The sequence below is a fragment of the Astatotilapia calliptera genome, chromosome 18 (assembly GCF_900246225.1).
Source record: "Astatotilapia calliptera chromosome 18, fAstCal1.2, whole genome shotgun sequence".
In the NCBI taxonomy this organism is placed as follows: domain Eukaryota; kingdom Metazoa; phylum Chordata; class Actinopteri; order Cichliformes; family Cichlidae; genus Astatotilapia; species Astatotilapia calliptera.
In genome coordinates, this window is record NC_039319.1 from 16922796 (window position 1) to 16950734 (window position 27939).

General features: G+C 39.2%; 1 protein-coding gene across 2 annotated transcripts in view; it reads right to left on the bottom strand.

The window, feature by feature from the left end:
- Positions 1-27939, bottom strand: part of LOC113010706 (phosphatase and actin regulator 1-like) — a 49704-nt gene that overhangs the window by 13404 nt on the left and 8361 nt on the right. The window contains exons 1-6 of one of the 2 annotated variants that reach the window (XM_026149901.1): positions 16659-17526; positions 13738-13902; positions 7812-7892; positions 5937-6140; positions 5045-5393; positions 449-648 (exon numbers count right to left, since the gene is read on the bottom strand). In XM_026149901.1, the coding sequence (XP_026005686.1) occupies positions 449-648; positions 5045-5393; positions 5937-6140; positions 7812-7892; positions 13738-13902; positions 16659-16944 (1285 nt within the window). In that variant the 5' untranslated portion in view covers positions 16945-17526. Of the gene's footprint in view, positions 1-448; positions 649-5044; positions 5394-5936; positions 6141-7811; positions 7893-13737; positions 13903-16658; positions 17527-27939 lie in introns of those variants that run through there. The other variant, XM_026149902.1, reaches the window with a different exon arrangement.

Consider the following 27939-nt stretch of genomic DNA (forward strand, 5'->3'; position numbering starts at 1 on the left):
GTTATAGTTATCTCAACTGACATTAATCCTTAGCTTAACATTTACTGTTATTTTTGGTATTTCATATAACACACACTAACTAAACGAGGCATGCCCCAGTGTGTATGTGTGCGTCACAGTTAATTATCACAAAAAGAAGCCTAAAGTGAGCTACATAATCAAACTAAATCCCCAGCTTTATACCTGCCAAGTATAAAACAGATCACATTTTATAGTTAAATAAAAAAAATAAAAATAAAAAAAACAGGGATTTTTAAATGTTTTGGGTGCATAGTTTTAAAAAAAAAAAAATAAATAAATAACCAACCGTACTTGATAAACTAAATCAAAATAACATCCTCAAAAGTCAGACAGTAATAGCTTAAGGGACAGATCAGGCATCTGCTGATGAGCATAGTGCAGTAGTGCAATTTCACTACTCTGTGTTACCATGACAGCTGCCACTTACTTGTAAATATTGAGTCGTCATCTTCATCATCGTCTTCATCGTCATCCACATCATCATCCTCATCCTTATACATGCTGGGTAGATCTTCATAGTCAGATTCATTAGGCAGGTTCTCCTTATCGTCCTCGTAGTCGATGATCACAGATGGCACTTCTCTTCTTTCTAAGGGGGCACACTGACCACCGCCGTGCAGAGCAGAGCTAGAGGAGCGAAAGGGAGATAAGTTATGATGGTTCTGAGCCAAGCATGAATATTAATAGACTGAACAATTTCCAACAAAAAACGAATGCTAAACAAATAACAAAAAGATGATATTTTATGTGCGTATCACAAACATTGGGTTGTTGTGTAATGCCTAAAAGAAATTTGGGAACACACTACTTTCAGACATAAACATGAGGATGGCGTCACTATTCTGTGAAAGACTACCAATAGCTAATAAGTTCAACAAGTTAAAGTCACTTCTCAATACAAATATAAAAAAAAAAAATCAACAGGGCATATCATTAAAAGACTTACGGAATAGAGAGAAATCTCTCTGCACAAGGTACAAGGCCAAAGATTAAGACTGAATGGCTTTTACAGCACCTTTAGCCCCTGAGATAGGACTGCAAAAAATGTAATATTAATGAAATAAAAATATTAATATTTCAAAAAAATATATAAAAAACAAAAAACAAAAACAGATAAATAATGCTCAGCAGCATTTCTAAAACCACTGTTAGGAAGCATGGTTCATCACTGCAAACAGCACTTCAAGAATGTCATTTCTACCATGTAAAAGACAAAACGTTCATTTAATGGGAAGTATGGTAAAGTGAAAAACTGCCCTGTTGTCTGACCAATTAAAATAAGAAATACTTTGTCAACCTCACCATGCAATTCAAAAGCCAACTCCAATTTGGAGAAATATGTGCTGCCAAATACTGACATCTTTTTGAGGGAAGGCTTATCTTATTTTAGCAAGACAATGCCATATCACAACATATACACGTATTACAAAAGCACAGCTCAGTAGCTAAAGAGTCCATGTGCTAAACTGGCCAGCTTACCTGCTGTTTAGACCTATCACACACTGAAAACAGCTGGCAGGTTATGAAATGGGGAAAAAAATATGACACTGAAAATTGAAATCCCTAACAAGCAAGACAGACCTTAAAACAGTAAAAATTGTCTCCTTAAATATATATTTAAAAAAAAATGTTATATTAGAACCATTGTAAAATAGATTATTTGAAAGTCATTGCACTGTGCTCTTGTTTACATTTTACACAGCATGCCGACTTTTCTTGGAACAGGGTTGTGACAGATTAGGATGGCCATATTATTTGGCCTTGCTAAAAGGGTGAATTTATGAAAACCCTGAGCCAGAAAATCCAGTTGAAATGGGGAAGATCATCATATTTCATCTCCATTATCTTTCAGCATTTTTTTTTCTTAAATTCATACAGTATTATTAAAACAATAGCCCGCACAAAACCCAGAAAATGAAAATGGCTCAAAAACAATAAATTGGCTTTGGGCTTCTGGTGCAGAACATAATGATAGCTTAGTGGGTTTTTAATCCAAGTATAAAGCGAGGGGAGATACATTGTGTAACTGGAGCTGAAAGAGAACTTCAGTACAAAAAGCCTGAATACCAACTAACTGCATTTCTGCGAAGCCCTACGCAATACCATGCAATTCTCTGAGCTGCACAGAAGGAAAAAAAGAGTAACGGATTATACAACTTGCATTATTAACAGCAGCCTGACGAGAATAAACTTCACTTTCACAAGCAGTCACCGGTTGGCACTAGCAAGCAGCAGTGACATATATGACAGATTCATTAATAACGGCCTAGCTGAAGGTTGTTATGATGGGACACTGTGATGTAACCACGTCAGGCTTTCAGACTAATTGTGAGCAACATCAGGGCCATTACTTCCTTATCCCTACTCGAATAGCTTTGGTGAAAAAGAGATCCTAATGTAAGAAGTTACATAATGTGCAATCCGCTATCATGTCCCTTTTCTCCAAACATGAAGAAATGCAGCTCTTGTAAAGAGCAGCTGGTCATGTTATGTCAGGCCAACTGTTGGAGGGACGCCTACTCCATGCGCCTGTGCCCACACATACACACATTTACTTCAAAATTAGGCCATGCTGCCCTGTGAGGCAGTGTGCCGATTTAGACCTGTATGGTAGTGCTACAGAGCTGGCAGGATGCGACCTCAATAACACAAGAGCAGATCTGAAAGTGGCAGACACAGTGCCACAAAAACAAATACTAATAAAAGAGGACACTCTATGCTAATGACATTTCTCAGTGATTACTCTGATTAGACCTGTTCTAGGGACAGCTTTTAGTAACAAGACATTCATTACTCCATAATGACCAGAAACTCATCAGATAAAAAAAAGAAAAAAGAAAAGAAATCAATTCTTTGTAGAAGAAAAATGTCACTAGCAAACGCAAGGGAAAATCTGCATTAAACGCTATACTAATATTAGCCATGTAACTGTAAATCCACCTGCCTAAAACTGCAGATCCCCTTTTTGCTGCTAATAAAGAAGCTCTTTTCTGGTGCACAGACTCCATAAGACCTCTTGGAAAGTGTCCTCTCCTATCAGACACAAGGACTTTAGCATCAGATGCATTAAGTTCTACAAACTGTGATGCAGGGCCTGTATAGATGAGACTTTTTTAACAAATACCACTGATGTGTAATTGGAATGATAATCTAGAGGCCAAGTAAAAACAGTTCAGATCTTTGTGATGCTACACCATTTCCAAGCAACTGCCATCAGGAAATATTGCTTTAGTAATGGGGTGGACATGGTCTGCAGCATTGTCTATGTAGTTAAACTCTCTGTCATTTCTACGGTTTTACATATAAGGACATAATAAAAAGTTATCAGGTATTGCCAGGTTTTAAAATGAGGTAAATACCACCTTTAGCAGCAAGAACTTGAAGTAATCATTTTCTGCTTGACTTTATCAGCCTTTCACATTGTTGCTGAATGAATTTTGGACCATTTTTCTTTACAATTTTGCTTCAGTTCAATGAAGCTTGTGGGCATTTGTTTATGCACAGCTCTCTGAAGATACACTTCAGTCAGCTGAGGTCTGGACTTTGACTGGGCCTTAATTATTTTCTTTTTAAAGTCATTCCGTGGGTTTTCTGCTGTGCTTGGGATCATTGTCCTGCTTGACCCAATTTCAGCCAAGCTTTAGCTTTTGGACAGATGGCCTCACATCTGACTCTTACATTTCAGGAGTTTATGGTCAACTCAGTGACTGCAAGGTGGCCAGATCCTGTGGCTGCAAAAGAAGCCCAAATCATCACCCCTCCACCACCTTGCCTTACATGAGGTATTTGTGCTAATATGTTGTTTCGTTTTCATCAAACATGGCACTGTGCATTATGGCCAAGCATCTCTACTTTGGTCTTCTTTGTCCAAAAGACATTTTTTAAGAAGTCTTCTTCACATGCAACATTGCAAACCTAAGCTCTGCTCCCATATTTATTTATTTATTTATTTTAGATAGAAAGAGGCTTTCTACTGGCAGCTCTTCCAAATAAAACATATTCGTTAAGTCTTTTTCTAATTGAACTGTCATGAACTTTAACATTTAGCATGCCAACTGAGGCCAGTAAAGTATGAAATTTATCCCCCTGGGTTTTTTTTTTTTGCTGACCACTGCATGGTCTGACCTTGGGATGAATGTGATAGGACACCCACTCCTGGAAACAGCAGCTCTCTTGAATATTTCATACTCTATATACTGTAGAATGATGAACATCAAATTAGGAATGGCCTCATAACCCTTCCCAGATTGATGCAGCAATAAGTGCTTCTTTAAGATTCATTACCACCCAAATTGCTGTTTTTATAGAGGTCCTCACACTTGCTGCCAATCAATTCATCAATTGCATTTGATTTGCAGCACCTAGCTGCTACTTACCCTCTTAATTCCCATGGAATCAGTAAGGCTGTACTTTGTTTTTCACTTACTGCTTTTGCATTTTTGCTTATTTTTTTTAAATAAATAGTGACATGTTGTACTATGTCTTTTATTACTGTTCATCTGAGGTTGTATTTACCTAATTTTAAGACCTGCTAAGGGCTCGATTATGATTATTATTATTTTATTACATTCTAAAACATTGGGTTTGGGTGTACTTTGTTTTTACCATGACATATAATATGTGTATGCAGTTCTGGCATAACATTCCCTGAGAATCACCTCATCTTCTTCCCACAGTGCATCTTGCACTCATGTCTTCTACGGATAACCAATTCTCACACACCCAGGTGTCAACATGATGGTCAGCATCACAATTTGATCAGTTTATTACATTTGTCCATTTTCTTTCTATGTTTTCTGTAATTTAATGTTCTCCTGCTGCCTATCGTGGCCCTCCCCGTGTTGTGACTGATGAGTGTAGTTCTGTTACATAAGATCCATCTGTGTCATTTTTAAACATACACATGCAGCATTGTTTAAGTTTACTTAAGATATTACATGTGATTTACAGACAGAAACTGAGCCATAATCCTTCCCTGCCTTCCCACAATCAGATTTAATGACCAGAACTGAGAGCTACTAACCTTTCAAACCTCTGCATGGAGAGTGCCAGGGTTTTATTGAGCTCCTCGATGATCCGACTGGGGGCGTGTAAGCTGCCGTACTGAAGCTGGAGCGGGTGACCGTGGCTCTGGTGTAGACCGGCTAGACCGACAAGCTGGGAGGGCAGTAAGGTGCCATGTAGGGAAGGCATGCCCTGGGGAGGGGCAGACTTTTGTGGGAGAGTGTTGAGGGGGTTGGGGGATGGAGAAGGGGAGGATAAGGAGGAGTCCAGCCCCCCTGGAGGCACGCAAATCATCACTTTCTTGGGTGGCAGAGGTGGAGAGTGCTTTCCCCCAGGCATACAGGGCAACTTCATTGGCTGGCAAGAATCTAGGGAATTGTTAAAAAATTAAAAAAAGGACAAAAAGAAGATTCATTGGACTTATTATATGAATGTCATGCATGGCATAGCTATTGCAGTTTATGGTGCAGATAGATAAACAAAGAACACAGATGAGTGGAAACGGCTCAAACATCAGCCCAGAGTGGGGGAATTACACCAGAGTAATGCCACTTCTCTCTCCTGACAGATTGACAATGACAGATAAAGCCAGCTGACCCAACCAGAGAGGGATTTAATGAGACTAGTATAATCCTATGAGCATGTGTGGCTGTACAGGTACAGTTTAAAGCCAAAGCAGTTATCAACACAAGTACCTGCTATTTACTTTTAAAATTAATCATTTTTTGACAGTTAAAGCTAATGAAGCAACACCCAACAATGTACACTTTAAGGAAAAATATTAAATCAAGTGTATATTATGTTGTATTTATTCTGCTTGGATTAAAGAAAAGTTCTAGAAAAAAAACATATTGCCTGGAGTGATTAAAGCTGCACAGGCATGGAACGGACCATAATCTAGGAAAACTGACCTGTGCTGTGGTTTGGGATCCTAGAGAAAGGCTTTGGGGGGAGAGCAGGAGGCTGTTTATGGTAAAGCGGTGGTTTGGCAGGGTTGTCCTGATGGTCACCTGGATAGCCAACAGATTTCTTAGTGGGCAAGACCATCGACGATTTCATAGAGGGCTCCTGAGTGCAGACGCTGCCATCCATTGAGGATCGGAATTCAACGGTTGCTAAAACAAGGAAAAAACTATCAATCTGCAAACAGTCAAAAATGCATTTGACTACACAAGAAAGACACTTTCTAAAAAGACTGCATAAACTAAGTTTAAAATGAACTTGATGTGTTTTTGAGACACTGGGGGCTTGGACTGTTTACAAACCCGAGAGCTTTTTTATCAGCACACACCAGACCGTGGAACAGCAGCAGACAAGCAGTTTGACAGAACTTTTGAATTTTAATTCTTTTATAGTTCTCATCCATTTGATGTTTTTTTCTTTTGCATGATCACACTTAAAGGCTGACAGTGCAAGTCACAGTGCTGCTCACATATTTTCTGACTGCCAGTGCATTTATACAGCATGCCTCCCATATTCCCAAATTCCATCTTAGCTATGGACTTTGTTTTTTAAATAGAAAATCACAACAACGTTTCACTCCTCTAATCTTTTTAACATTCAAAAAATTCCTCAAGGAGACTTGTTATTTTTTATTATTAACTAAAGATAACAAACTAATAATTTGTTGTAGTTTTTCAAGCTCTTTATTCAGGGATCATTTCTAGGCTTTCATTTTGAGGCCGGTGCTTTAGGAAGGATCTATGATACAATACAGTAGCTTTCAACACTGTGATGGGAGATACTGAACCATTTAACTTGTTCCGTGTTTGGAGATGCTTTTCTGCATACCTTGGCTGTAATGAGTGGTTGTTTTAGTCACCACTGCTTAGTAGCTTCACCTGTCTTGTCTTTCTTGCTTTTCCATGAGCTGTTGAGTTTCTGCAATGTGTACTCATTCACTGTCACAGCATACAGTGTTTTCACATTTAGCTATTAAACTCAGTTTTTCAAAAAATAATGAAAGCCAAAATCTTCCATAAACTGTGTATAAAAGATGGACGTAGCTATTATGACATCAGTCATTGGTTGATCAAGTCCCATCCTAATTAAGCCCTCGATTGCCATCTTTATATTTTTAAACTGGGTTTGAGAAGTGGTAAACCTGAGGCCTACCATGTGTTTTGAATATCATGTTGTATTCAGTGTAATGAATATCATGTTGTATTCAATAACACATGAAACTAGCAATTATGATCTTGAACTTGTCAAATCCTGTTTACTATACTCACAGATCAAGTGATCAGTAGCGCTGTTTTCCCACACTCTTGTGTACAATTCTTTTTTTTTTTCCTCAGAAAAAAAAAATTGGGCCATTAAAAAGAAAAAAGTTTCAATGCTTTGGCTTCACCTTTAAGGTCCAGAAGCTGTGTCTATCTTTTATATACAGGCTATCATTTCTTTCTTATCTGCTCTCCTCACATCTTGGCAAGAGTCAGCCGAGCTTCTCTGACTTTGTTTTTGATATCCTGCGGCATCGAGCCCCCTGTTGTGCGATTCAAACATAATAAAATATATCTTTAGGTTGTGTAAAGCACATCAAATCCAGATCAAACGGGGGTTTTTTTTTTAAAGCCACAAATTTTCTATAATGAAAGATTCTATCTCTTGAAGCTCTGTGCCAAATCTTGAAGAGTGCACACCAAAGGCTACTGATTAACAAGGAGATGAATAACTGAGGACCTTTCAGTTTGGTACGCCACCGTTACCCTTCTTGTAATTTCTACTTAAATCTGAAACAGTTTCCATCTGTTAAATCAGAGAGAAACTGCAGAAAATCAGCTCACCTTTTTCAAAGATCTCCTTCAGCACTCCTCTCTTGATAAGCTCATCTCTGCTCTGTCGCATTGACATCTTCCTCTCCAAAGCTGATGTTGTAAAGAAAAGGAGTGTGATAAAGAGGTTTTAACACAAAAAATGACCAATCAAACATCTGGTCCAGCCAAAAACCAAAACAAAACAGGTTTTCTTTTTGTGTGAAATGGATATCAGTCACTATCTGCATTCGGTCACTGTGATAATCCCATAATTAATCCCAGTTTCACCATATACATTTCGTCTGGCTTATTTAGATTTTGCTGTAAAGATAATCAGTCGTCTCTGCTGAACAGTTAGAACAATTAGAAACTGTTCCCTGTTTAACACAGATAAAGGATAAAAAAGATATTCCAGCAATGCTTCTCATCGTAATTCATTATGCAAAAGATGCCATGTCCCATAGCTACTGTTTCCTTCTATTTTTAGGCTTTGCGAGTTGAGGCACTTAAGATCTTCTATCAGTAGGCTGAACAAAAGCAGTAAAATACTAAAAAAAAAAAAAGAAAAAAAAAGAGAAGTTGTTACTCATTTTAAAATCTAATCTTGCACAGAAGCTAATTAAGAACGTGAAATGAGGATGAGCAATAACAACAGTTGAGCACGCTGCACAGGAGACTCGTACACCCTGTGCCCAGTATGAGTGCTTGACATATCAGAAGCCCTGACTTCTGCAATCAAAAATGTTCAGTGCTACTACATATTCAGAGCACATTGGACAAAAATACACTGGCATCTTGACCTCTCTATTCCTTGCACATCGTTCACAGCACATTACACTTTAAACCCACTGCTCAAAATAAGTCAAAATCACTATGCTTCTTTATGAGTTTCTCTATGGTACCAGGTGTTCATCATCAATGCTTACTTCAAAAGCTTTCCAAAGCTTTTTGATCAGCCCTGAGCAAGGAATTAGTTAAAAAGTTAAACATATTTTTTGGGGAGCGAGCATACATGACCGAATATTCCCCAATATGCCACACTCCTTTACTTCAGCTGCCAAGTTGGCATATTGCAGTTTTTATCCTTTCATATGCTTAGTCCATAGCCTCGCCACGTGGGAATGTCAGCTCAACAATGAATGCAGGACTTGGAACAGAAGAGTGGATGTGGCCACAGGTTGTTAATTGGATTTTGGATGGGAATGTGAGTCCCTGGTTTAGGCTCACATAGGCAGTACATTAACCATGAGTCAGGAGGTGATGGTCCACTGTTTCTTCCATTCTCAGATTAAGGAAAAAAGCAGCAGGATGGTGGTCTGAGCTATTTGGGGGGTGACGTTGGTTGATGCCATCTCTTGCTCTAATGTTGAGGCCAAGAACATCAATACTTGGTTACGTTTTCAAGCGTATCTCCTGTTCTTTCAGCCCACTAGTATGTGTTTAAGGCTTGCTTGGGGCTGCACACTGGTGACAGGACAGCACAGCACATCATGTGTGGCACTGACAATGATCAAATATGTAACAGATGTAGTCATTCTTAACCTTTCCTTAATTTAAAAACATCTGTATTTTGAGGTTTCTACAATCATCTCTAGCTGTTGAGTAACATGTGGCTAACAAATTTAATCGAAAATAAAATATTTGCACATTACCAAGCAATTTCCATAAAACTCCCACAACCAACTTTAGGTTAGTGGTAACAACTGTACTGTGAAGTAATTGGATTAAAAAAATATATATATATATATCTTGGAAAGTTAATATCTTTGCCAGACATTTGCCTCTGCCAGATCTAATAATAAAAGATAATAGGTTTTACAATGCAGCCTCTAAAAGCTTTCTCCTTAAAACTTTCAACTTTCAAAACTCTTGCATTGCAGTTTAACTTAGACTTTGAAATCCCCATCACGAGTCCATTATTCTTTAGTCTTTTGTTTAACAGAGCAAACATTCAAATGAAACTCTAACCCTAACCCTTCTAAAGAAGTACAGCACCAATTTGTTGCCAGAGTGGGGAAACCTGGGGTTAAAGGTCATTACTACGCCAGTTGTTTCATCCAAAACGAACAGCAATTACTCAGAGCTTTATGACATAAGAGCTCTTCTGCGGGATGCACACAGTTATGCAATACCATTAACTCAAAAGCCTTAATGAGGATATTATGTCTTCAGACTTGACAGGCGGCGAATGTTTGCGAAACAAAAGTGGAAGCTGGTAAAATTAAAGTGGACACGTGCAGAACGTGTGCCGAGCATGAAGTAAGGAGATGAAACTCTGGCCATCCTTGCAAACCCCCCTAAAAGCCCCCACTCTGTTTAATATTTAATCAGCACATTATTAGTGTGCAAGAAGTGGATTTCATGTTCATTTCATCAGGAAGGTCCTAGGGGACACACACACACACACACACACACACACACACAATTGTGTGTGTGCGTGTTTAGTGTCTGTTTAGTGGGAAAAAATGCCACTCCCTCAAAATACCTGACTTTGATACAGAGTGCTATTGACTTGGACACCAGAGTAGTTGTCATCACTTGTCAGTTTGTAACAATGTTTATTATATAAGTTTAGTGTGCAGCTGAGGTACTCAAGTTAAAAGCATCAAACAGGATGCACTCTTATCACTACCAAAGGGTACAAAGCAAACCTCCATATCAGTATATTAGAATCTGCAGTAGCCTTCAAAATCACCTTGAATATCAACCAAGTTCTATTTTAAAAGTCTACCATAGCCCAAAGTGTTATCATGGCCCAACACTCCAACCACTCAATCTGTACCAAGATGAGAAGATTAGACACTCATTGGGGAGACTCAGCTGAGAGCATATTAAATGAAACTGGCATATCTAAGTTCAGCCTCTACTGATCTGAGAACACTACATTTAGTTTTTTAGAAAAAAAAAAGAAAAGAGAAAAAAAAAAAAAGTAAATTCCACTGCGAAGTGACCCAGATAGTCAGAACACATCCTACAAACCCTGAGGCACAGTAGCTTAAAGTGGAGTCTTTTACTGAGGCGTTTCTCTCAGTCTGACTCTCACAAAAAACTGGAATAAAACTTTGATGGTGTCTTCTATCAATGAGGAACTCAAGCGTTAAACCTCAGACCTCAGAAGCTTGAGTGTGGCTAAAATACACTTTAACACCTATAAAGGACACAGCAGGCATGCAATAGGCAATCAACTTCTCCCTTCATACAGTGTACAATGGACACGTATGAAATATGTCCTTTTTGTTAAAAATCATGTGAACATCCAGCATGAGTAGTGCAATTGGATGACTGCTGTTCATAGGGAAATGTGCTAATTAGATTAAAAATAGACTCCCTGATAACATCAGACTACAGCATGCATGTTCTTTTGATAAATCTCTTCTCGCTAAAATCTCTTCCTGATACAAGCTGGCTGTAAAAATTTACCAAGCACAATAAGACAGCATGATAAGACATCCAGCTGTCAGATGCTTCTCCTCCCTCATTCCTTCCTGAGGTAAAGAGTGCAGCCTCCCAGAGCTGGCCTTCATCTGCTTAAGATCACAACACATTAATAATCCTCTACTGTGCCCAGTGTCCAATTATCCATGACAACATCTTCCTGCCCAGTGGCTGGTCTACTCCCTATTGATACAGGAGTTGTAATCAACAATAAGGTAAGCACAGACTACTTCAGACACAAAAGACAAACAAGGACCATCTAAGGCCAAGATCATAGCAATGCAACTATAACCACTGCACATTTTTGCTGATTGCTTAAGCAACAGACAAATACTCTAATACTCTTGCAGACAAAATGCTGTTTTCAGCTATTAATGATGGTGTACTAAAACAAGTCAATAGCTGGTAGTAGCATGTGGCAGCAGTGTTCTTATACCTGCTGACAACAGGTCAGTAATAAAATGAGGGCAAGTACACAACACAGTTTCCTTGATAAGGTGAAAAATTATTCCTTTAAACACAAACTTGCTAATGGTTATACTGCACAGAGTCTTTCTCGGAATCGGTCTGAAAAGAGCAAACTATTTAAAAAGAAGCACTAACTTTTCATACGACTGCATAAAGGCTTATAAAAACTATTTATTTTTCATTTTCCTCACATAACTGTACTTCACAGTCATGGCTGAAGTTCAATACATGGCTGGCCACGAGAAAAACGTTTGTGTGCAGCGAGCCATAGGAAATAATACAGAACAGAGTGATGTTGTTGTCATGTTGTATGTGAAGCGCTTTAAGGGTTCACCAAGAAAATGTTACCTTTTCTAAATAAAACTTTTTTCTTGGATGGATATTTTTTTATTTCTCAATGAAGCAATAATCCATTTTCAGTAATCACAGGATTCCTCTGCACCATACAGTTAACCTACTTTCCTCAAGCTTAGCAGAATTTCTCATCTAGTGACTATACTAAGACAAAATACCAGCCATTGGGCCTTCTCTAAAATACGTCTAATGACTTATTAATCATTCTCTGACCATAAGATTGATGTTTTGTGAACACCTGGTGCAAACTTGCACCACGATGTGCCACTGGAACACATTGTTATTGTCATTAAAACTCTTCAATGATTCATGGTGTATAATTATTTTCATTAATGTTAACCTGGAAACACTTGTAATTATCTTAATAAAAACCAAATGTGCATTTCAATAATAAGGACGTGACCCTGTGAGTTTTCTTAGACGCTCTCTTGCTACAGTTAAAAATCCTTCTGCCAGCTCCTGTCATTTCAATTTATTGCACAATCGCACGCTTGTGGCTTCAATTCTACCACTGCCAGTTGCAGAAGTTCAGGCCACATTCCACTTATTTGGAACTTTCAGAGTTAGGTTCACGCTAAAAATGGATGAGACAGAGCTGTGGTCTCTCTGAGGCCAATGTGCCTGCCTGAGCATCGAAGTCTCTTGTGAGACTGCGTACCACCTGTAACTTAACAAGGTGATCATCAGTGGTATGGCAGCTCAAAAATGCCCATCAAAAAGGATTGAATAGAACAATAGTAGCAACAGCATTATTTGGGGACAGAAGCATTATGCACACAAAACAAGTGGATAACAAAAGCAATGAAAAGCGTCATTTCTCTCAGCTCCACTCAGCATTACCACCATTGAAACAGAAATTATCTTTTGTTGGCTCAGCTTTTGATTACTGTCCTTAACCACAACAAGAGAGATGCTATTATCACAGGGCTGACATGACTGTACCAGTGAACAGACAGAATCTCTGTGGCTGTGTTATCAAGTACACACTTCAAAAATGCAGTTTTTTTTAAGTATTAAACAACTCAAAGGCAGCTACAGTTTAAAAAAAAAAAAAAAGTCAAGCACACATCTTGTACTTCTGACAAATGATGGAGCTGACGAAAAGAGGTCGCAAAAATTAAAACGGTCAAGACTCAAACAGCAGCCAAAGAAACCATGAGCAAACCCAACAGATACTGAATCATTCAGCAAACTCACACCAGAAAATGTTAATTGAATAATGTTACTAAATGAGAACATCCTGTTCTGTTCACACTGGATTTAGCTCCCGTCCATAAAAGCAGGGACGCTTCTTCGAGCCTGGGAGCTACAGTCTGACAAAGTGCCTCCTCCTTTCCAAGAGGCTGACAGAAAAATTCAGGATGTGTCAGTCGAGGAAAATAAATACAGCCGGATCTGAAGAGACCACGTCCTTCACTCGACCCTGACAGCACTGGGCTGAAAGATCAAAGCAACTCTAAAGAGACCTCAAAACATGAAACTCCAGCGCTACACTGAATCAATTTGCTGCATTGTGACTCACCCTGGAGACTGAAAAACGTAATCAATTTTTCTTTTGACCAAAGGATATGCATTGATTCCCCCCGCCAAAAAAAAAAAAAAAAAACTGAAACCACACAGGGTACAGTCTTTACAAGTATTGGAGTTATTATACTCGTGTCACTATTATGCGGATAAATTATGAAAAGATGTCACGTACCAGCTGATGTCTGCTTGAACTTCTCGCTCTTCTTCTTTCTCCATTTCCAGGGCTTGAGGAGCCGCCCCAGAGTTGCAAACTTGCTCCGCCGACGGATGGGTGGAGTGTGGGTACCAGAGACCAAGGACTCCGAGCGCATGGCGGCAAGCCTCTCTACTTCCTCCGCTGTAAGGGGGAGAGAAAACAAAACAAAACAGATTTAGTTTAGGTGAGGATCCAGAGGAGGTGATGGATAGTCTGGATGATAACTAAAGGCAGCAAACACTTTTGTTTTTTAATATCCAAGCAGAAATAATCTGTGCCAAGCAGCCTCCAGAATTCAGCACTAACTAGATGAGGCTGAATAAGAGCATAAACAAACCTGCATATCATATGGCATTATGCAGGATTTGCTCTGGGTCTAAACAGTTCTAGGCTGTAGACTGACTGATGAGCACCTCATTAAGGGGGAATATTTCAGCTCTTCATCAAATATTCACGAGGCCCGGCCCTATAATCTTTTAAGTACTGTTTGACTTCAGAAGCAAAGAATGTTAAGTAATTTGCTCAAACACAAAATATTACATGAAGAAATAACTGCGAATGCAAACGGCTACAAACAGCACTTAAAATGTAACACCAAGAGGAAAGCTGGCTGCTGGATAAGAATACAAAAGGCGGATGATTAATAACTAAGGGGACTCGAGCTGAAAATCTGACTTAAACCTACTTGGCAGCTTGTGAGATTTAAAAAAAAAAAAAAGAAAAGAAAAAAGAATTACGCAATGCCAAAAAGCTCTTCTCTCTTCTCCTTACTTTAAAACCTAATCTTTAAACTTAGTCTTTTATGTAGTCAAAAAAACATTTCATCAGAATAGCAAAATATCGCAAATGCGACTGCGTGCAAGAACAGCCGATTAGTCAGGACAATGAATGTTTTTTTAAACTGCATTTTTTTCTACTAAGCAGCCAGTGAGTTCCATTACTTTCCATACTTTCGAGATCAGCTCGCCTCGGTTGTTTAAATTAATCATCTCTGCATTTATAATTGCCAAAATACATCATTACTGAATGATAAATGTGCAGACTTTTCAAATCAGTTTGCACATGCACCCATACAGAAACTGCACAATCTTGCAGCGAGAGCGATTAAGACAAACAATAAACAGACATTTTTTTTTATTAGAATGAACAGCATCGCTTGGGAATGTCTTAGAATTCTCTCAAAACTCTTGGAAGCTATTAAAAAGATGACACAAATCACCTTTAAAGTATCTTATGAGCATGCAGCAGAAGCAAACAGAAAAACTCAAAAACCGCCAAAGAAACCCCCTAAAATCAGCAGTGTTAAAAGTCCAGAGCCTGGACGCACGAGGTGACCCTCTAGCACATCGTGTCACGTCTGTTGTCAATGTCACCCGGTTGCATCAGATCATCACCCATGACATGCAGTCAGGGAATCTGAGGGTGTTTGTTTGTTTGTTTATTCTTTTAATAATTGCATCACTTTTGCAATGTTTGCCAACACAGACATGCCGCTTAACAGGACAGCCGCCTCCCTGGGGCAATGAGACAGTAAATAAATGTGGCGATAATGCAGTGCTGAAATCAGTCCCACGGACCATTATTTGAATGCTCTGCAGCATCCTTGGAAATCCTTCCACCACAGCACTCTATAAATAACCCAGCAGTCAGTGTTAATTGAATCCAGGAGAGATTCAAATGGTTTCGTTAGCAGCCTAAAGGCCAGATAGAGACAGGAAGACAACGAGCTCTAAGTTGAGCCACATCCAGGAGCCAAGTAACAAGCTGCTGTACTGTATGACAGAGAGAGTGGCAGTAATGACTCACTGTTAGCAACTTCAGTGCTTAGGGCATTGCTTCATAACATTAAACACTACTTAGTGTTAAGTACCACAACCTTAACTCAAAAAGGAGTATGGGTTTGAAAATATATATTTATATATACTTTTTTTAAAATTCTAATTATTTTTTAAATGCACACAATAGAAACTGCAGTAAAGCAGTTGGGCCTTCCTGTGAAGATGAAACCTCTGGATACTATCTCCCCACAGGTGTAGGTATCTCAGTGTGCACTCAAAAGCCCTCTTATCCCAAAATACAGTGTTTACTACCAGATTTATTTCTTTTTTTTATGTTGTTGTGCTGAACTATTTAAAACCAGTACACATAGAATCAAAGTCTACACTGTAAATGTGTGATGATGCAATTGTAATTGTGAGAAAATCCTAAAATCTGCACAAGAAAAAAATAAGGAAATCCTCTTCCAAGTGTCCAAATTCATTGGATTTTCCCCTTTTCTTCCTCTTCTTGACATCAGTCTGATTGCACGGCAGAATCCTTATAACCTACATTCTCCACCACTGTAACATGAGCAACTGATGCTGCTGGTTTTAATTAACAACACTTTTTTGCATGCCAAGATGGCTGAGTGATGATGTAATGACACCTAAGTGGGGGGGAAAATAGGCTTTGTGCAAACAGCCTGCACAGCTTCATGCTAGAGGTTAATACTGAGATCTAATGACAATTAAAAAAAACAAAAGACGCAGCGTATTTTTGCGGTCAAACGACAATTAACAGTTCAAAATATGAGCAGCCCAACCCTGTAAGAAGTTCTGATCCAGTCAGAGGCAGTTTCCACAGCAGCAACAGTGATTCACTCTCCTTCAGGAGAGTGGTGTCATTTCAATGCACATCGACACTAAAATAATATAATCTATCCCTCGAGGGGAAAAAACACTATATCCTCAACTGTATCCTCACACAGCCTGCTTATCAAATCGCATATTTAAAAAAAAAACCCAAACAAAACAAAAAACAGAAGCAACGTAGCCATCTTCAGATGTGTGCATCCTGGATGGTAACAGCTACCGCAAACCTACTATGGGCGAAACCACACAAGGTTTGAGCCTACTCACCGTCCTGCGTGTCGTTTCCGCGGCTGCAATTGCTGCAAATGTGCTTTATCTCTTTCCCGATATGACAGTGGATCGTAAAAGGCATGGTGTTGTTGTTGTTATTGTGCGGATGCTGGCCGTGCCCCTTCTTGTTGTTCAGAGACATTATTTTGACCAAGCTGAACGCCTTTTTCTTAGGTTTCTCCACCGCCACGGGCGTGTTTTCTCGGCATCCCGTGGTAAACCAAGTGCCGTGCATGATGGTGGGCGCAGGATCCACGCTCGGGTAATTGGCCGTCTTGAACATCGGGAAGCGAAAACGGAGCGGTGCTTTAAACGGAGCGGCGTTACTACGTTGTGGGTTTAAATTAAAGGGCCATGGATCGAGTCCTACCTGACCTACTATAGCAGCTTCTAAGTATTTGGTCGCTTGTCTCTTCGGTAATCCCACACCTTTACCTGAGATCCCAAAATGTGCAGCCTACTTGGTTGCGCAACGCAGAAGTCGCTGCTGCTGAGAGAGAAAGAGAGAGGGGGAAAAAATCTGCTGCCAAATCCAAGAGAGCTAATAATAAAACCGAGGCTGAATGGCAGTGACTACCTTTCACTCCCAGAGCTGTAGACTGCAGTCGGTTGTGGCTAATCCACGATTAGAGGAGCTGAGGAGTGAGTGCCTGTGATTGGCTGCTAGGTACGCGCTTCTAATAGGCCAGCCTGGACGCAGGAAAAGTTGCTCCTCCATCCACAAGATCACAGTTAACTATTTCTTCTATTATTAAGCTGCCTAATATGACAGTGCCATTTGAAGCAGCCGCAAAAACCACAACACAAACTAAGTAACACATCTAAGCATATTAAGTATAAAACAATTTGTTGTGCTGTGTGTTTGGGTGAGATGGACATATTGATTTTATACTGAGAAGATCTCAAACATATTTAATCAAAATATTATTAGAATTACTTCACAAACTGAGATGACTGGAATAGTAATGGGTCCAAACACTTAGACGGGTGAGTGAATGTTAGACACAGTGATTCAAATGATAACAATGCTACTGATTCCCATAGTCAGTGCATCCCGCAGCTATGGAGAACTTTGTAAAACACAACAATATATATACACACAGTAGATGATGTCATCAAATGTAATAGCTTAAAAGGCATGCTGACATCATTCAGCTTAGAGAGCTTCCGATACAAAATACATAGTGAAACAATGGAACGTAACAAACCATGCAAATTAAGCACTTTAAGGCTGCTTCCATCACACCTATGTGCACACTTGCTGAAGGGCAGCAAAGATGACTGTAGAAAAAACCCCAACACCAATCTAATGCGGGCATGACACCAGACAAGTGCTGAGAGGTCAAATTAAAGAAACAAACAAAGGGAGTTTAATCAGTGATCTGAAAGCAGAATGAGAGGGCTCAACCTGAAGAAAAGAGGCATTATGATGCCCTTTCTTCAAATCACAAATTCCAAATAGCTACGCCCTTGATCCCCAAAGTTACTGTTCACATTCTGGAATAATTGATAGTATTAACAGGCGGTTAATAAGCCTTTAATTGTGAAAAAGATAACGGGAACCCCACGGCATTTCCAAACATGTTTCAAAGCAGCGCATGGTTGTGAAGCTGGGGTGGGGTGGGGGGTATCTTTGATGTTCCTTCAATGAGCTGCAGCTTATTCCACTGACATCAAAGCGCTCTCTGAAATGAGGGACAGAGTCACGCAGATTTACTCACACCACGGTGCAATGCAGTAGTTGCTCTTAGTTGCCTCTCTTTGGTGCAAAGTTTGTTTGCACTGATATGTGTTAAACTTTAGGACCCCGTGAAGCAGAGTTTTTCTTTTTTAATATACAAAACATTTTGCAACAAAGAGTCAGGGTTTAGCAGATAACAGGGACAAAATTATCTCCCTTACTATGCAAGGAAGATAACATTGCACCAAAGTGTGACTCTGTACAGTACATGCGTGCTCGCTATAGAACGAGGAGCAACAGCCCTGATAAACTCAAGAAACCTGCGTTGCTTTCTTCCTGTGCCGGCCTGATAACAGCATTCACTCTGTTTGCTGCCGCCCAGCCAAATAATTCTGATAGAGGAACACAAAATGCGCTTAAATCAATAGTGATGTGTGCCAAGACTCATGCATGCTAGCCTGTGTAATTCATCCTCAGCTTTTGTCTTACAAGAAACAAATCAAAGGCAGGCTATATGTCGGCTGCAAGGAAAAAATAATAACGTGTGTCAGTGTTGTTATGTAACTACTGTGTGACGCAGTGTTGGTCAGGGCTTCACATGACTCACTTTTAATCAGCTGACCACAGTTCATGCCTTTTGTGACGGGGTAAAATGTTCTCTTTTTGCTATCTTTCATGAGTTTTTGTTGTTTAAATGTTTGATTTCTTTCACTTGTTTCATTTCACTGGTCACTGTCTATGACAACTCTAGTTATGGATCTTGGGTATGCATTGGCTCCATAGTTATATTCAGCTTATTGGGACTTGTTCTTGCATAACCCCACTAGTGTTCGCAGTGACATTCAATAAAAATGACACACCACGTTGCTTACTGTTCATTACTTTAACTGAACCACAACCATAGGGTTTTAATTCTTTTTTTTCTTTTTTTATTTGGCTTCCATCCATCCATTCAACCGCTTATCCAGTTCAGGGTCACGAGGAGCAGAAGCCTATCCCAGCTGCCATAGGACACTAACACAGTGTTCCATGCATTTCAGCATAAATCTCCAAGATGACTGTGACTCTTAAAATAAAAAGACTTTCATGTTGATGACAACATACCTGACACTTGTCACAAACTCTCACAATAAACTTCAACTGTCAGAATAAGCTCAGGTACAGCTGCTGAGAAGTGTCTGCCAGTCTATTCCGACTCATGCTCCTTCTGATAGAAATGCTGGCTCACAGCACTGTTTGCCAAGGAGTTTCAGTAAATATTAGTTATCTGCTTTTTTCCCCAAAAAACTTGTGAGGCTGTGTAAAATGTAAACAACATCAGAATGCAATGCTTTGCAAATCATTCAAACACTATTTATAACTGACAATGCAAGGTACAAAACCAACATATCAGATGTTTAAAGTGAAAAATATCAACGTTTTTGGGAAGAATGTGAGCTCATCTTGAATTTAATGCTAGCAACCCTCAAAAAATGGTACAGTGGCAGCCAAACACTAATTTTCAACCTAGATCTTGTGTAATTTGGCATAGCATGGCCTTTTCTCCCTGTTTCCCTTTCTCAAGAATGGTTTCTTGACAGCGATCCTTTCCCTGAGATCATTTCTGAGCAGCTTCAGTGAACAGTAGATGGATCAACTGAAGGTCCAGATGTATCTCTCAGATCCTGTGCCAGGTATTTGCTGGATTTATTCCTGTTTCTTACGATATGACTTTTTGATACTGTTCATCTGCTATAGATAGTTTTCAGGCCTTCCAATTCTTCTTTTGTCCTCCACGTGTCCAGTTTTTGCCAATTTGAAAAAAATAATAATAATAATTTAAAGACACACTGCACACCACACATGCTGAGCTATCGCAAGTTTTCAGCTAATATGTCTTTGGGAGTCACCTTGTAAGTACAACCTTTTTTGCTGTTTTTTTTCCTCAAGACAGAGTTTTGTGACTCTGTTTATTTCATATTTTGGATTCTGGTTCAAACTGGTTTCCATGGCTGCTTTGCAGATTTTAGGCTAAACAATCTTACAACTTCCGACTGAGCAGCCTGTCACTACAAATCTGCTGTTCCCATTCTCTGCGTATCTCTCTGTCTCTTCCCATCTGTCATTCTCTCACTGCATTATTATCTGCCTCGCTCACTCATAGTAAGACAGCACCACATTTCCTTGACACAATCTAGAAGATAAGATGATAAAAGTGCAGCGCTTTGCCTTTTGCACATTTTTTTTAATTTGCCACGGGGAAAATGTGAAGGATTTTATGGAACCGAATCTCAACTCTTTTATGAAGTTCCTGGCTCCACCTTCTGAATTAAGCCATATCTTTTTTATCGCAGGCAACAGAGTAATGTGACATGATTATGTAAAAATCCACAGACAGCAACACGTGTGAAACAATGTTAATTTATTTAAAACACGAGCACTTGTTATTTTGTTTGTTTTTGTAATAATTGTGCAGATACTAACCAGCTCAGCCACTTAAGCCGACAGAAGTGTTCATAGAAATGGTCACTAAGTGTCAGGGATTGTGATAACATGCCTGTAACTACCCTCTAGTAAACTGAAAATAAAAAGCTGCTCACTTCTCATTTCTGTCATATTTCATTTCCCTTCTTGTCTTGTTTATGTCTCCATAATCTTTCTTTATTGTTAATTAAACTGATAAGTTTTGAATGAAAGGTGCTGCCAGGATATGCTACATGTGGTAGGTGAAGTTAAATATAATTTACTCACTTGCATAAACTTAACAAAAGCAGCTGGGTAATTGCTTAAATATGAGTATTACTCACAGTAAAAAAGACTTTAGAAAAGTACATGCAGGTGTTACATTCTGCACTGTGTTGACACTGCAATCTGCTAGAAAACAAAAACAGAAGAACCTAAAATGAAATCATTGCAGTAGGAGGCATCCACTGCAGAGCTGCCCAGCTTTTTCCATGCAATAGTCTTTGCAATGCTGCCATCTAGTGGGGTCAGTTGGCATTTTGCCAACTCTAAATTCAAAGCACAAAAAATATTCAGTTTCGTCACCAAACATTTACACTGTGCAGCGACATTTATGGACTCCAAATGTTAAAATATCACGAACACTGTCTGTAATTGGGGGAAATATGATGATTTAACCCTCTCGCGTGCACGTTTGTGCGCCAAGACGCAGTGCGCAGAGTTACTTCCAAAGGAGAAGCGATGTGCTTCTGACCACCGGCTTCCATATTCCAGTTTTGCCATAGCTACGACGTTATTAGCAAGCAGCCATCTTCATCGCTAAATCAGGTTTTGTTAATTCAATTTTGTCCACTACAGCGCAGTGAGCGAGATATTAAAGGTAAGTGTTCAACACCCAACTAAGCATCAATAAATGCCTAAGTTGTGCGAGGTGATGCAGCACTACAGTGAGTTTCTCCCGTTTGCAAGTATCCAAAATCCTTCTGCTGTTTCCATTTGTGCTGCTCGGCTCCCTGCCTCCCTGTTCCGTGCTTCTTATCGTCCCTCCTCTGCAGCTTGTGTCTGCAGCTCAGTGGGAGATAGTGAAGCAGGGAGCTGTGATGTACTACGCTCTGCTGGAGGAATTCATTATCACAGTGCTGGAAATAGTGCCTGAGCCCCCCCCCCCCCCCACACACACACACACACACACACACACAGCGTACAGCTAGTTACCATGCACTGTACGTGCAAGGTAAGGCGTAAATACGAATATAAAATAATAATACCCAATCTTGATGAAAACGTGGAAGGGGCCAAATTACAAATTACCTAAATGGACAAATAAAAGATAACTGGCAGTCATTACCAAGCCCTCACACTCTGCAACATATTTACCTTCATAAGTAAGTTCCTAAACTGTCTACTGCATCTGAAAGGGCAGGGGAAGATGGCTGGCTGAATGGATTAATTGGTAATAAACGTAACAGTGATCAGTAATGATAATCAAGCAGCCATTCTGCATAATTACTGGCAATGAGTAATTCCCTTTTAAGTGTCTGAATAATTTTTCTACAACCGCTTGGCTGATAGTTTGACCCATTAGAACTAAAGAAGCAATAATCCTCAAAGGCACAAGAGCAAGCGTTGTCGATCACGTACTGCGCTACCACAGCGGACTGCACATTTTTATATGCACATCAGCACAAAAGCAGGCCTCTCTGCTTTTCTCCTGAATCTTGTTCATGGTGTCGAAACATAAACAAATATAAAGTGAAAGCATAGTTTTCACGCCAGATGAGAACAGGACCAGCGCACGCATTTCACACATTCACACTTAACATGCACATTTCCATTTTGACCTCCTCAGCCAGCTAAAATTGAACAACATATGCCACCAGGTGGTGCCAGAGATGTGCCTCAGTGTGGATTTCAGATCCAGTTGCTCTGCCCACAAACTATCCAGTGTCAACTGAGCAGAATGAACAGCCACTTTACAGAGCAGGATTCAGGGGTAGAGGCTCTTGTTAAACACCTGTCTGTCTTATATTTTTATATCTTTCTCTTTGTAAATTCTGTTGTTAGAAAATCTTCCAAATGGAGCTTGGCCCTAAAGATAACTCAGCTCTGCTGGCTAGATTGAAAAAAGTCACATTTTAATCTGAAGAAGTTGGTGCCAGTACAGAATTATTTCAGAAAAGAAAAATGACCATAGTCAATATTTTGAACCCCCCTGAAAAACTGACATTTTTATAGTAGTGATGTGCTTTAACTTCAAGTGTTTAAAGCTTGTGAAACGTGAGACATACAGGTTTCACCTTTGATTAGAGAAAGTGTTGTGCCAAAAACCAAAGTTTGAACGTGAGAAAAACAATTGTTGACACTCATAAAGGAAGAGGTGGATATAGAAAGTTATCACAGCATTTCTGAGTGTCAAGAAATGAAGTGAGAAGTATCATCAAGGAATTAAAGAGAGCCACACAGTACAGAATAAGACAAGCAGACGTAAGAAGCAAAAGATATCAAAGTCTTTGAAAGAAAACTAGTGAGAGATGGGTCTACAGACCCCACATCATCTGGCAAGACACTAACAAATGACTTAGCCAATTCAGGAGTTGTAGTTACAGAGCAGACAATCATTAAAAATGTGCACAGGAACGGACTGTGAGTTTGCAGACCAAGAGGAGATCCACTTCTGCAAAAGAGGCATGTTCAAGCCAGACTGAAGTATGCTAATGACAACCTGGAGCTTGTCCTTTGGGCAGACAAAATTAGAGCTCTTCACCCACAGAGACACTGCATATGTTTGGAGAAATAATGGAGAGGCATACCACCCAAAGAACAGGTTGCCTACAGTGAAACATGGTTGGTGGGAGTATTAGGCTGTGAGGATGCTTCAGTGCATCGGAAACTGGGAATCTCATCAAGTTGGAAGGGCTCATGGAGAAAGAATATGTGAAGATTTTGAAAAAAAAAAAAAAAAAAAAGTTCAAGCAGTCAACAGAAAAAACCCTCCTATTATTTACTATAAACCTAATAAAATAAATGTACAGTCACTGGATAGCAGAGTATTTATAAATGTGCAGAAGTATTGCAAGGAAAGTTTTTTTTTTTTTTTTAAATTAAAACCAATACTGGACTTACTATATTTTACATAACTGTGTTTAGAGTAAAACAACAACAACAACAACAAAACTATGTGCTTATGTTTTTACTGAATATTGTCACATCTATAACTAGTAAGTAAGTGTAAGTCATTCACTTCCCTGGGAGCCATTCAAAGGCATCCTGAGACAAACATTTAGGTCCAGAAGTTTTTGGGCAGTAACACATTTTCTTTTGTAGTTTTGCTTCTGTACACAAGCTCAGTGGATTTTAAATCAAACAGTCAAGTTGTGATTGAAGTGCAGACTTTCAATTTGAATTGAATTAAAATTCAGCTTTACTGTTTTGGAATTACAGAACTGTTTGTACATAGTCTCAAATTTCCAGAGGTATCAATGTAATTAGACAAAATAACTTAATTTTTAAATTTAGGAATTGTTTTTTAATATTTGGATGAAAATCCTTTGCAGTCAATAACTGACTGAAGCTGAGAACCCATGTACATCACCAAATGCTGTGTTTTCTTTGTTGACATGCTATGCTAGACCTTCACTGCAGTGGTTGCTTGTTTGTGGGTCTCTCTGCATTCAGTAATGTCAGTGACTGAAAATCACACTCATGCTCAACTTATTGGGTTGAGGTCACATGTTTCAATTGTCATGAGTTTCAAAAATAAATGTTTTTGGTGGTTAGGTTGCCATTTTTATTCTACAGCTGGTTGCAGCTGAGTCATATCAGCAACTAAAGTTGGACAATGATGAAGGCCATGGCTGTCATATCATGATTCATGTGTATTGCTAAGGATCAGCAGAGGCATAACTCGCTTTGAAGTGAGTACAAAAAGGAAAGAAAAGACAGCCTTGAAAAGATAAATTCAGAAATGATAAGGAATGTAGGGCAGCAGCCTGTTGTTTTGAGTGAACACCAAGGAGCCTCCGTTGAAGTAACACTTCAGCCTTTTAATGAAGGCTAGTCAAATGACAATACAAACAAAAATAATAGTTTTGTCATTTACAAACTCAGAGGAAGGCAACAAGAAACCTTTTGAGTGTTTTGTTCATGGCCAGAGTTTTGGTTCCGGTAGCAAACTAAAAAGGCACGAGATGACTCAAAAGATTTTGGTTCTGAGTGATAAACAGAATTGGTTGCTTGGGTTCTCCTAGCCAAAGTATTTTTTGTGAGAAGATAAACTTACATCCTAAGCCAACAATTTGTATTTGGAAAAATTATTCTAAAAAGTAAAAATGAGCTACCATCAGTGGCTGTGGCACCAACACATAACAACTCTTCAAATTTCAACAATATTTAAAAGAAGACCAGAAGATTTGTGTGACAGCCAACAAAGTTCTACTACCCTAACTCATCATCCCAAACAACAACAGGCCAAAACAACAAGTTTTTCTAGAGTGAAGCAGGACCTTCAAATGTTACAACAGTGTCAAAACCTGCTGCATTTGTGGGATTTTTTGGTAAATTACTTCTAACTTGACAAGACACACTAGACACCTCTCAGCGCAGAGTCCTTGTCATTGTTCTTATTGCTGGAAGGATTTTGATAACTATGAAAAATGCGAGACACACAAAGAAGAAGAATGAATTTAAATGGAATGAAAAAGAAACTGTAGCAGCTGCAGAGGGCCACTTGGTTAAATCTAACACCATCAAGAGCACCATGTGTGATTAGAGACTTTCAGAAACTCATGTAAGACACTAATCCAAGTCAAGTTAGAGACTTGTATCCCTGATACTTTCTTGTGGTCGTGCAAATTGGTTTGATATGAGCAGAACAACAACAAAAAAGCGTACTGGTGTGCTGACTGCCAAAATGTTACACAAGCCAGGACTACTAAAGGATCATGAAAAAGTTCACACTTCATATCTCTCGCTTATCTAATTCTGCACCAGACAAAGAAGACCATTCTCACTGTGGGAAACGGTTCAGTACAAAAGACTGTTTGATACACATATGGTGAAGCGTACAGGGGGGCTACCCATGGTCCATCTGCAGGAAGAAATGCTATCAAAAGACATACCTCAATCAGCACAAACATGCAGGACCGGAGCACCCATTTGTCTGAGATGTGCCAAAAGCTTTACAAGAAAATCTCACCTCTGTGACCACAGAGAAAAGGTACATTTGGAAGTCAGTCCTGTGGACGTATTGAAACTACTTATGATTTGTTTTCAATCTATAAATAATCGTCTTGTGTAAATGCCTGAAAAGCTCTCATATAATATTTCTGCACTGTATACATGACAAATTTTATAATCCATTAACAGATTTGCACATAAACTAAAACATTTAGTCTGACAATGTGAATGGTTCATTCTGCAGGGATTGTAAGTCTAAAATATGCAGATCTCTGGAAGATTTCTCCAAGAGCTCAAGAAACCCAAAGCTGTATAATTTAACAAGGCGGAGCCAGACTCTTAATTGGAGTGATTCTACATGAATTCATTCCAAATGGGAAGTCACAAAGACTGCTTCCTGTGAAGTGCACATCCACAAGGGTTATAAAGTGCTGAATTATCTTTAATGACTTACTCACAGCATGAAGAAACCTAATAACTGTAGAGCAGAAACAAAAGTTAACAGCCGACAAGTCAAATGAATAATTTTTCAAGCAAATTGTCTGCATGGTAAATTTGAGACATTACTACTCGAGGTTCTGAAAAAATCTGAAAAACTGCATTGTGTCCTTAAAAATGGATGATTTCATCAGAGCCAGGGTTCTGAATCATCCTCAGTTTAACAGCCTTCTCACTAACTAAATGACATTACACGTAACGTGCTGTACTTCACCAAATTAAGTAACAGACAAATCTGTATATAACAGAAATATATTTTCACTGTTTGTTTACACGCGCACGCGCGCGTGCACACACGTATGGGTCCTCAGTTATTTAGAAAAAACAAAAACAAACAAAAAACAGGACATTTTCTGTAAAAAAAAATGGAAAATTGTCCACTTGATGAGCTGCAAATCCTTTCTTTTAAAGACTGAGACAGTCAAATCGCTGTTCACCTGTGTTAGGCAACTAATGATTTTTCTTGTATCAGTCAGTTGATGAAATCAAAGGAGCTTGCAAAGAAAAGCGTCTGGACTTCTTTAAGTTGCTTGAAGACGTTTCACCTCTCATCCGAGAAGCTTCTTCAGTTCTAAGGTCAAATGGTGGAGAGTCAGGGGGGTCCTTTTGTCCCTATGTGGGGGGATACTCCCACTAGGTTTATATCTGGGACTCTCCACCATTTGACCTTAGAACTGAAGAAGCTTCTCGGATGAGAGGTGAAACGTCTTCAAGTAACTTAAAGAAGTCCAGACGCTTTTCTTTGCAAGCTCCTTTGACTACGATGACCTGGATGACTGAGAATCTTCACAGACAGTTGATGAAATGTTCATAAAGCTCTTGCGAGCAATGTATCTCTTTTATGTAAATGACATATTCAGTTAATATACATATTTTTAATCAGTAACTAACACAGTGAGCTTTCATTAATAGAGCTTTGCAACACTTTTGAGTGTATGAACATTTAAATTGCAAAAAGTGAAAGTTGCACCAGCAGGGAGCAGTGGTGCTCCAAGGACTGCCCTAATTTCATCTTCCAGAGGCAGACTGTAATACACTGACATATCATATTCATCTCCATTATAATGATATACATTTTCACACATCCTCTCTTATGAAATGAAGACAGGCAACAGGCTTTAATGACTGCATCTTTCAAATTTGAAACGATTTTTGGACAGAACATTGTGCTGCTGAACATTTGTATCTGTCTTTTATGGTTTTACAGGACAAACACACGACTTTGTAAAACTTTCCTTACATTGGTTGTCTAAACCACCAGCCTCTTCTGTCCCAGGGTTTCAGGTTTTCCTTTTTACTGTTTTTTTTTTATTTGTCTGTCAAGTAAATAATTGTGTTGCTATTTGATAAATAGCAGCTTTTTGTTTAAAATCTCTTGTTGTAAGAGCACATTAGATGTTAATCCTATTTGTGGTGATCGTGGCTCAAGAGTTGGGCGTTCGCCTTGTAATCGGAAGGTTGCCGGTTCGAGCCCCGGCTTGG